At 44.6% G+C, this 13240-nt stretch overlaps 1 protein-coding gene across 1 annotated transcript in view; it reads right to left on the reverse strand.

Moving 5' to 3' along the window:
* The window catches only part of nectin1b (nectin cell adhesion molecule 1b), a 200641-nt gene extending 187629 nt beyond the window's left edge, over positions 1-13012 (reverse strand). The window contains exon 1 of the mRNA XM_055910496.1: positions 12097-13012. Within this exon, the coding sequence (XP_055766471.1) occupies positions 12097-12142 (46 nt within the window). The 5' untranslated portion in view covers positions 12143-13012. The remainder of the gene's footprint in view (positions 1-12096) is intronic.
* Positions 13013-13240: the final 228 nt, after the last annotated feature.

Consider the following 13240-nt stretch of genomic DNA (forward strand, 5'->3'; position numbering starts at 1 on the left):
CTATAGTACTACACATCTATAGTACCACACATCTATAGTACCACACACCTCTATAGTACCACACACCTCTATAGTACCACACACCTCTATAGTACCACACCTCTCTATAGTACCACACACACCTATAGTACCACACATCTATAGTACCACACACATCTATAGTACCACACACATCTATAGTACCACACACATCTATAGTACCACACCTCTCTATAGTACCACACACATCTATAGTACCACACACCTCCATAGTACTACACACATCTATAGTACCACACACCTCCATAGTACCACACACCTCCATAGTACTACACATCTATAGTACCACACACATCTATAGTACCACACACATCTATAGTACCACACACATCTATAGTACCACACACATCTATAGTACCACACACATCTATAGTACCACACCTCTCTATAGTACCACACCTCTCTATAGTACCACACCTCTCTATAGTACCACACACATCTATAGTACCACACCTCTATAGTACCACACACCTCTATAGTACCACACACACCTCTCTATAGTACCACACACACCTCTCTATAGTACCACACCTCTCTATAGTACCACACCTCTCTATAGTACCACACACATCTATAGTACTACACACATCTATAGTACCACACATCTATAGTACCACACATCTATAGTACCACACATCTATAGTACCACACACCTCTATAGTACCACACACACCTATAGTACCACACCTCTCTATAGTACCACACACACCTATAGTACCACACACATCTATAGTACCACACACATCTATAGTACCACACACATCTATAGTACCACACACATCTATAGTACCACACCTCTCTATAGTACCACACCTCTCTATAGTACCACACACATCTATAGTACCACACACCTCTATAGTACCACACACCTCTATAGTACCACACACCTCTATAGTACCACACACCTCTATAGTACCACACACACCTCTCTATAGTACCACACACACCTCTCTATAGTACCACACCTCTCTATAGTACCACACACATCTATAGTACTACACATCTATAGTACCACACATCTATAGTACCACACACACCTATAGTACCACACACACCTATAGTACCACACACACCTATAGTACCACACACACCTATAGTACCACACACACCTATAGTACCACACCTCTCTATAGTACCACACACCTCCATAGTACCACACCTCTCCATAGTACCACACCTCTCCATAGTACCACACACCTCTATAGTACCACACACCTCTATAGTACCACACACCTCTATAGTACCACACACACCTCTATAGTACCACACACACCTCTATAGTACCACACACACCTCTCTATAGTACCACACACACCTCTCTATAGTACCACACCTCTCTATAGTACCACACACCTCTCTAGTACCACACACCTCTCTAGTACCACACACCTCTCTAGTACCACACACCTCTCTAGTACCACACACCTCCATAGTACCACACACCTCCATAGTACCACACACCTCCATAGTACCACACACCTCCATAGTACCACACACCTCCATAGTACCACACACATCCATAGTACCACACACCTCCATAGTACCACACACCTCTATAGTACCACACACCTCTATAGTACCACACACCTCTATAGTACCACACACCTCTATAGTACCACACACCTCTATAGTACCACACACCTCTCTATAGTACCACACACCTCTCTATAGTACCACACACACCTATAGTACCACACACACCTCCATAGTACCACACACACCTCCATAGTACCACACACACCTCCATAGTACCACACACACCTCCATAGTACCACACACCTCTCTATAGTACCACACACCTCTCTATAGTACCACACCTCTCTATAGTACCACACCTCTCTATAGTACCACACCTCTCTATAGTACCACACCTCTCTATAGTACCACACCTCTCTATAGTACCACACCTCTCTATAGTACCACACCTCTCTATAGTACCACACCTCTCTATAGTACCACACCTCTCTATAGTACCACACCTCTCTATAGTACCACACCTCTCTATAGTACCACACCTCTCTATAGTACCACACCTCTCTATAGTACCACACCTCTCTATAGTACCACACACCTCTATAGTACCACACACCTCTATAGTACCACACACCTCTATAGTACCACACACCTCTATAGTACCACACCTCTCTATAGTACCACACCTCTCTATAGTACCACACCTCTCTATAGTACCACACCTCTCTATAGTACCACACCTCTCTATAGTACCACACCTCTCTATAGTACCACACCCCTCTATAGTACCACACACCTCTATAGTACCACACACCTCTATAGTACCACACACCTCTATAGTACCACACACACACCTCTATAGTACCACACACACACCTCTCTATAGTACCACACACACACCTCTCTATAGTACCACACACACACCTCTCTATAGTACCACACACACACCTCTCTATAGTACCACACACACACCTCTCTATAGTACCACACACACACCTCTCTATAGTACCACACACACACCTCTCTATAGTACCACACACACACCTCTCTATAGTACCACACACACACCTCTCTATAGTACCACACACCTCTCTATAGTACCACACACCTCTCTATAGTACCACACACCTCTCTATAGTACCACACACCTCTCTATAGTACCACACACCTCTCTATAGTACCACACACCTCTCTATAGTACCACACACCTCTCTATAGTACCACACACCTCTCTATAGTACCACACACCTCTCTAGTACCACACACCTCTATAGTACCACACACCTCTATAGTACCACACACCTCCATAGTACCACACACCTCCATAGTACCACACACCTCCATAGTACCACACACCTCCATAGTACCACACACCTCCATAGTACCACACACCTCCATAGTACCACACACACCTCCATAGTACCACACACACCTCTCTATAGTACCACACACACCTCTCTATAGTACCACACACACCTCTCTATAGTACCACACACACCTCTCTATAGTACCACACACACCTCTCTATAGTACCACACCTCTCTATAGTACCACACCTCTCTATAGTACCACACCTCTCTATAGTACCACACCTCTCTATAGTACCACACACACCTCTCTATAGTACCACACACACCTCTCTATAGTACCACACACACCTCTCTATAGTACCACACACACCTCTCTATAGTACCACACACACCTCTATAGTACCACACCTCTCTATAGTACCACACACCTCTATAGTACCACACACCTCTATAGTACCACACACCTCTATAGTACCACACACCTCTATAGTACCACACACCTCTATAGTACCACACACCTCTATAGTACCACACACCTCTATAGTACCACACACCTCTATAGTACCACACACCTCTATAGTACCACACACCTCTATAGTACCACACACCTCTATAGTACCACACACCTCTATAGTACCACACACCTCTATAGTACCACACACCTCTATAGTACCACACACCTCTATAGTACCACACACCTCTATAGTACCACACACCTCTATAGTACCACACACCTCTATAGTACCACACACCTCTATAGTACCACACACCTCCATAGTACCACACACCTCCATAGTACCACACACCTCCATAGTACCACACACCTCCATAGTACCACACACCTCCATAGTACCACACACCTCCATAGTACCACACACCTCCATAGTACCACACACCTCCATAGTACCACACACCTCCATAGTACCACACACCTCCATAGTACCACACACCTCCATAGTACCACACACCTCCATAGTACCACACACCTCCATAGTACCACACACCTCCATAGTACCACACACCTCCATAGTACCACACACCTCCATAGTACCACACACCTCCATAGTACCACACACCTCCATAGTACCACACACCTCCATAGTACCACACACCTCCATAGTACCACACACCTCCATAGTACCACACACCTCCATAGTACCACACACCTCCATAGTACCACACACCTCCATAGTACCACACACCTCCATAGTACCACACACCTCCATAGTACCACACACCTCCATAGTACCACACACCTCCATAGTACCACACACCTCCATAGTACCACACACCTCCATAGTACCACACACCTCCATAGTACCACACACCTCCATAGTACCACACACCTCCATAGTACCACACACCTCCATAGTACCACACACCTCCATAGTACCACACACCTCCATAGTACCACACACCTCCATAGTACCACACACCTCCATAGTACCACACACCTCCATAGTACCACACACCTCCATAGTACCACACACCTCCATAGTACCACACACCTCCATAGTACCACACACCTCCATAGTACCACACACCTCCATAGTACCACACACCTCCATAGTACCACACACCTCCATAGTACCACACACCTCCATAGTACCACACACCTCCATAGTACCACACACCTCCATAGTACCACACACCTCCATAGTACCACACACCTCCATAGTACCACACACCTCCATAGTACCACACACCTCCATAGTACCACACACCTCCATAGTACCACACACCTCCATAGTACCACACACCTCCATAGTACCACACACCTCCATAGTACCACACACCTCCATAGTACCACACACCTCCATAGTACCACACACCTCCATAGTACCACACACCTCCATAGTACCACACACCTCCATAGTACCACACACCTCCATAGTACCACACACCTCCATAGTACCACACACCTCCATAGTACCACACACCTCCATAGTACCACACACCTCCATAGTACCACACACCTCCATAGTACCACACACCTCCATAGTACCACACACCTCCATAGTACCACACACCTCCATAGTACCACACACCTCCATAGTACCACACACCTCCATAGTACCACACACCTCCATAGTACCACACACCTCCATAGTACCACACACCTCCATAGTACCACACACCTCCATAGTACCACACACCTCCATAGTACCACACACCTCCATAGTACCACACACCTCCATAGTACCACACACCTCCATAGTACCACACACCTCCATAGTACCACACACCTCCATAGTACCACACACCTCCATAGTACCACACACCTCCATAGTACCACACACCTCCATAGTACCACACACCTCCATAGTACCACACACCTCCATAGTACCACACACCTCCATAGTACCACACACCTCCATAGTACCACACACCTCCATAGTACCACACACCTCCATAGTACCACACACCTCCATAGTACCACACACCTCCATAGTACCACACACCTCCATAGTACCACACACCTCCATAGTACCACACACCTCCATAGTACCACACACCTCCATAGTACCACACACCTCCATAGTACCACACACCTCCATAGTACCACACACCTCCATAGTACCACACACCTCCATAGTACCACACACCTCCATAGTACCACACACCTCCATAGTACCACACACCTCCATAGTACCACACACCTCCATAGTACCACACACCTCCATAGTACCACACACCTCCATAGTACCACACACCTCCATAGTACCACACACCTCCATAGTACCACACACCTCCATAGTACCACACACCTCCATAGTACCACACACCTCCATAGTACCACACACCTCCATAGTACCACACACCTCCATAGTACCACACACCTCCATAGTACCACACACCTCCATAGTACCACACACCTCTATAGTACCACACACCTCTATAGTACCACACACCTCTATAGTACCACACACCTCTATAGTACCACACACCTCTATAGTACCACACACCTCTATAGTACCACACACCTCCATAGTACCACACACCTCTATAGTACTACACATCTATAGTACTACACATCTATAGTACCACACACCTCTATAGTACCACACACCTCCATAGTACTACACATCTGTATAGTACTGCATGTATCAACCAGTAAATTCTCACAACTACACATTTCACACTTAAAAGGCTGTATTTCCAAAGATAATTTACAGAGCGGAAGCTTAAAGTGATTTTAATAATGGCCTGGTATTATTTCAGTCAGCGGTTTCCTCCGGCAGGTACACGACACCGACACAGAAGAGACATGGAGAGTGTCTCTAATGGCATCCATTTACACTGGGCTCTTGTCAAGAGTAGCACCCTATACAGGATACAGGGTGGCCTTTGGGATATTTCCACGGTTTGTAATGAGAGGAAGGAAAAGCTCTAAGTCACAATGCTGTAAACAGGTGGTAGGGTTGAGGAAGGGGGGGGGGGGGGGGGGGGGTATCCATACCATTCATTCAAATTGCTTGCTTTAATCCTGGGTTTAGGTCACAGCAAACTCTGTACTCACAAACACACTGCAGCTTTATAGAGAAATACTGCGTAGTGTATAATCCCTGATTTATGACGTCTACGCCCACAGAAATATACAAGCCCTATAGAAAGTGATGCATGACTACCCATTGGATGGCCCTCTGTCTCGTGTAAATATGCACAAATATATTAGATGTTTTAAACGTCACTCTTCAAACTACAGTAGTATTTCACAATCAAAGATCCCCCCACAGTCAAAAAAATTATAATAGCCACTTCAATGGTTGAATTTTCTTCCAATGATCAATCACTCACCAGTGCGTTATAATGAATAAATACTTCATTGTCCCATGGGGAAATAAGATTGGCAAGATTAGTTTAGAACAATAATGTCTTCACTATGTGTCGTTACTGTGTAATTATCAGTTTGTACCGGGAACAACACATTGGTAGTTTAATGGTTGATGATCTCATCCCTTAGAACAGATGTGGACACATCAAGCCAAGTAGAGGCTGCTATAGCTGTTCCATTCAGATGGTGTCTGAGTAGAGGCTGCTATAGCTGTTCCATTCAGATGGTGTCTAAGTAGAGGCTGCTATAGCTGTTCCATTCAGATGGTGTCTAAGTAGAGGCTGCTATAGCTGTTCCATTCAGATGGTGTCTGAGTAGAGGCTGCTATAGCTATTCCATTCAGCTGGTGTCTGAGTAGAGGCTGCTATAGCTGTTCCATTCAGATGGTGTCTGAGTAGAGGCTGCTATAGCTGTTCCATTCAGATGGTGTCTAAGTAGAGGCTGCTATAGCTGTTCCATTCAGATGGTGTCTGAGTAGAGGCTGCTATAGCTGTTCCATTCAGATGGTGTCTAAGTAGAGGCTGCTATAGCTGTTCCTCCATTCAGATGGTGTCTGAGTAGAGGCTGCTATAGCTGTTCCATTCAGATGGTGTCTGAGTAGAGGCTGCTATAGCTGTTCCATTCAGCTGGTGTCTGAGTAGAGGCTGCTATAGCTGTTCCATTCAGATGGTGTCTGATTAGAGTCTGCTATAGCTATTCCATTCAGATGGTGTCTGATTAGAGTCTGCTATAGCTATTCCATTCAGATGGTGTCTGATTAGAGTCTGCTATAGCTATTCCATTCAGATGGTGTCTGAGTAGAGGCTGCTATAGCTGTTCCATTCAGATGGTGTCTGAGTAGAGGCTGCTATAGCTATTCCATTCAGCTGGTGTCTGAGTAGAGGCTGCTATAGCTGTTCCATTCAGATGGTGTCTGAGTAGAGGCTGCTATAGCTATTCCATTCAGCTGGTGTCTGAGTAGAGGCTGCTATAGCTGTTCCATTCAGATGGTGTCTAAGTAGAGGCTGCTATAGCTGTTCCATTCAGATGGTGTCTGAGTAGAGGCTGCTATAGCTGTTTCATTCAGATGGTGTCTAAGTAGAGGCTGCTATAGCTGTTTCATTCAGATGGTGTCTGAGTAGAGGCTGCTATAGCTGTTCCATTCAGATGGTGTCTAAGTAGAGGCTGCTATAGCTGTTTCATTCAGATGGTGTCTGAGTAGAGGCTGCTATAGCTGTTCCATTCAGATGGTGTCTGAGTAGAGGCTGCTATAGCTGTTCCATTCAGATTGTGTGAAAACCAGATTATGAACGAACATAGGCCTTTTTAAATACGTTGTTTCATTTTTAGCATAATAATATTCCCCATTATATAGTAGGAATATGTTTCATTGATGCATTGTATACTATACAATCTGAAATGGTCCTCCCACACAGACAGTGTGGTGAAGGCGGCACATCAGCGCCTCTTCAATCTCAGGAGGCTGAATACATTCAGCTTGGCACCTAAGACCCTCACAAACTTTTACAGATGCACAATTGAAAGCATCCTGTCAGGCTGTATCACCGCCTGGTACGGCAACTGGTCCGCCCACCACCGTAAGGCTCTCCAGGGGGTAGTGAGGTCTGCACAACGCATCACCGGGGGCAAACTACCTGCCCTCCAGGACACCTACACCACTCGATGTCACAGGAAGGCCATAAAGATCATCAAGGACAACAACAACCCGAGCCACTGCCTGTTCACCCCTCTATCATCCAGAAGGAGAGGTCAGTACAGGTGCATCAAAGCAGGGACCGAGACTGAAAAACAACTTCTACGTCAAGGCCATCAGACTGTTAAACAGCCATCACTAGGTGGCTTCCACCCGGTTACTCCACCCTGCACCTTAGAGGCTGCTGCCCCATACACATAGACATGGAATCACTGGCCACTTTAATAATGTTACTCCACCCTGAACCTTAGAGGCTGCTGCCCCATATACATAGACATGGAATCACTGGCCACTTTAATAATGTTACTCCACCCTCCACCTTAGAGTCTGCTGCCCTCTATACATAGACATGGAATCACACTTTAATAATGTTACTCCACCCTCCACCTTAGAGGCTGCTGCCCTCTATACATAGACATGGAATCACACTTTAATAATGTTACTCCACCCTGCACCTTAGAGGCTGCTGCCCCATATACATAGACATGGAATCACACTTTAATAATGTTACTCCACCCTGCACCTTAGAGGCTGCTGCCCCATATACATAGACATGGAATCACTGGCCACTTTAATAATGTTACTCCACCCTCCACCTTAGAGGCTGCTGCCCCATATACATAGACATGGAATCACTGGTCACTTTAATAATGTTACTCCACCCTGCACCTTAGAGGCTGCTGCCCTCTATACATAGACATGGAATCACACTTTAATAATGTTACTCCACCCTGCACCTTAGAGGCTGCTGCCCCATATACATAGACATGGAATCACTGGTCACTTTAATAATGTTACTCCACCCTGCACCTTAGAGGCTGCTGCCCTCTATACATAGACATGGAATCACACTTTAATAATGTTACTCCACCCTGCACCTTAGAGACTGCTGCCCTCTATACATAGACATGGAATCACTGGTCACTTTAATAATGTTACTCCACCCTCCACCTTAGAGGCTGCTGCCCTCTATACATAGACATGGAATCACTGGCCACTTTAATAATGTTACTCCACCCTGCACCTTAGAGGCTGCTGCCCCATATACATAGACATGGAATCACTGGTCACTTTAATAATGTTACTCCACCCTCCACCTTAGAGGCTGCTGCCCCATATACATAGACATGGAATCACTGGTCACTTTAATAATGTTACTCCACCCTGCACCTTAGAGGCTGCTGCCCTCTATACATAGACATGGAATCACACTTTAATAATGTTACTCCACCCTCCACCTTAGAGCCTGCTGCCCTCTATACATAGACATGGAATCACACTTTAATAATGTTACTCCACCCTCCACCTTAGAGGCTGCTGCCCTCTATACATAGACATGGAATCACACTTTAATAATGTTACTCCACCCTCCACCTTAGAGGCTGCTGCCCTCTATACATAGACATGGAATCACACTTTAATAATGTTACTCCACCCTGCACCTTAGAGGCTGCTGCCCTCTATACATAGACATGGAATCACTGGCCACTTTAATAATGTTACTCCACCCTCCACCTTAGAGGCTGCTGCCCTCTATACATAGACATGGAATCACTGGTCACTTTAATAATGTTACTCCACCCTCCACCTTAGAGGCTGCTGCCCCATATACATAGACATGGAATCACTGGTCACTTTAATAATGTTACTCCACCCTGCACCTTAGAGGCTGCTGCCCTCTATACATAGACATGGAATCACTAGTCACTTTAATAATGAAACACTAGTAACTCTAATAATGTTTACATCTCATATGTATATACTGTATTCTATTCTACTGTATTTTAGTCAATGCCACTCCGACATTGCTCCATCTAATATTTATGTAACAGTATAACTTTAGTCCGTCCCCTCGCCCCGACACGGGCGCGAACCAGGGACCCTCTGCACACATCAACAACAGTCACCCACGAAGCAGCGTTACCCATCGCTCCACAAAAGCCGCGGCCCTTGCAGAGCAAGGGGAAACCCTAGTTCAGGTCTCAGAGCGAGTGACGTAACCGATTGAAACGCTATTAGCGCGTACCCGCTAACTAGCTAGCCATTTCACATCCATTACATTTACATATTTCTTAATTCCATTTTTGTAACTTTTAGATTTGTGTTTATAATTGTTAGATAATACTGCACTGTTGGAGCTAGGAACACAAGCGTTTAGTTAGATACTACTGCACTGTTGGAGCTAGGAACACAAGCATTTAGTTAGATATTACTGCACTGTTGGAGCTAGGAACACAAGCATTTAGTTACTGCACTGTTGGAGCTAGGAACACAAGCATTTAGTTAGATACTACTGCACTGTTGGAGCTAGGAACACAAGCATTTAGTTAGATACTACTGTTGGAGCTAGGAACACAAGCATTTAGTTAGATACTACTGTTGGAGCTAGGAACACAAGCATTTAGTTAGATACTACTGCACTGTTGGAGCTAGGAATACAAGCATTTAGTTAGATACTACTGCACTGTTGGAGCTAGGAACACAAGCATTTAGTTAGATACTACTGCACTGTTGGAGCTAGGAACACAAGCATTTAGTTAGATATTACTGCACTGTTGGAGCTAGGAACACAAGCATTTAGTTAGATACTACTGCTCTGTTGGAGCTAGGAACACAAGCATTTAGTTAGATACTACTGCACTGTTGGAGCTAGGAACACAAGCATTTAGTTAGATACTACTGCACTGTTGGAGCTAGGAACACAAGCATTTAGTTAGATACTACTGCACTGTTGGAGCTAGGAACACAAGCATTTAGTTAGATACTACTGCTCTGTTGGAGCTAGGAACACAAGCATTTAGTTAGATACTACTGCACTGTTGGAGCTAGGAACACAAGCATTTAGTTAGATACTACTGCACTGTTGGAGCTAGAAACACAAGCATTTAGTTAGATACTACTGCTCTGTTGGAGCTAGGAACACAAGCATTTAGTTAGATACTACTGCACTGTTGGAGCTAGGAACACAAGCATTTAGTTAGATATTACTGCACTGTTGGAGCTAGGAACACAAGCATTTCGCTACACCCACAATTACATCTGTTACGTGTGTGTGTGTGGGTGTGTGTGTGTGTGTGACCAATAACATTTGATTTGATATAGCAGCAATGTATTGCATTGTTATTGTGTTGCGATGTTTATAAACACGAGAGAATAAGACATTCATATAAGTGACATTTCCCCCCAAAAGATGTAGTCTATCATCATTTCTACAGCCTTAGAAATATCTCTAAAATCACCCAAAAGGTTAGTGAACAGAACATAGCCCACTACTCGACCTCTCCTGGTACAGTACGTTGATATCTAACGAGGCATATTTCTGGGAGGTTGCGAGCCTTGTGATCACCTGGGCTAAATAAATAGGAACTGCGTCTCGTCATTACGTGATGTTGTATGAACATGTTATGGTATTGAGCCTCTACATCACTATCGCCATCTACCTGTTATCACGGTCATTTCACTGCACGTAACCTTCTGACATGGAATTGTTGTAACGAAATGCATTAGAAATCAATTTGTAAAATAAACAATTATTTGCATTGCAAATATGTGAACTGAAAATGTGTTTTAATTAATTCTTAAAACATCGGAATGGCATTTGGCTCCAAATTTGAAACGAAAACATGTATTTGTTGACATGTTATTCTAAAGCCGTTCTGACAAATATGGATAGGAAATGACACAACTAGCGTATCCATAGAGACAACTGCGAATAAAACAATGTGAATTGTATTTCGAGTGCTTACCTTCCATGTTGACAGCCAAGAGGACAATCCAAACACTCGCCAACATCGCCACGGCGCTTGAACTCTCCGGAACTTCTGTGATCGCTTCCCCTAAGTGGACTGGATGAATTCACTCCAAATGATTTAGACCAGGTATGTTGGGAATACGCCGTTACCTTGAGAAACGATGTCGATTCGGAACTACTTTCAAGCTAATGAGCCGACGTGGAAAGCATCAATTATTGACTGAATGTAGTTATTCCAACGGTCAGTAGCTTTTGAACTACGCACCACGAATCGGTGTCCGTACGGTAGATTTACGCACAACCGAACAAACGAGATGATGCGTACCTATCTAGCTGAGTTAGGTGAACGATGTGAGGGAATAGATATCGTCCAAAACAGGTTTCTATTGCGGTCAAGTCAGGCAGCAGACTATCCCCAGTCTACCTTGAATCCCGTGTCTCATCCAATGCTGCAGGTCGTCACTGCTGTTGCTGTAGCCTCCAGTATGTCGGAATAGAGGCGAAGGGGCGGGAGGTGCTCGATACCTCAATGGCAAGTTCCATGAAACACCATGGATAGTTCAAAACGATTTGCCTCGTTAGAATTCAGATGATATTCAAAAGACAGATCTGCAAAGGTCTTCTTCACTTTTTTTAAAGAACAAAACAATAGCCGAAGTTCCCTCTTTCTGCCGGCAATGGAATCAGGAGATGTGTAGGTTTTTTCTCCCTCCGTGGAGTCAGAGCAGATTTGTATCCGGTAGTTTATTCGACAGAATACGAGGTATTTTTTCATAAAACAGCATGCAATCCCGCTATGCGGATTTCCCCCACATAGACGCCACAACCCGACCTGGCATAATGTAGCCTAGCTGACAACCTCCGAGCACAAATCCGAATCGGTGACGTTAGACACCTATGTGAAGCTAGCCACAATAAGAATTAGCCACAATAATGGAATTTGCGGTGCGCCTTCAAAATAAAATTCCCCTTTGAAAGTGATTCAAACGGATACAAATAGTGGAATCATGCCATGTTTGCACCAGATAATGCTAATCAAGGTCTGACTGTTGTTATATAAATTCAGCGAAAGACAATGAGTTAATTGTAATCAATTTAAATAAATTTATATTTTAAATATTAAATATTTATATTTCAAC

The sequence above is a fragment of the Salvelinus fontinalis genome, unplaced genomic scaffold, assembly GCF_029448725.1.
Source record: "Salvelinus fontinalis isolate EN_2023a unplaced genomic scaffold, ASM2944872v1 scaffold_0012, whole genome shotgun sequence".
NCBI lineage: Eukaryota > Metazoa > Chordata > Actinopteri > Salmoniformes > Salmonidae > Salvelinus > Salvelinus fontinalis.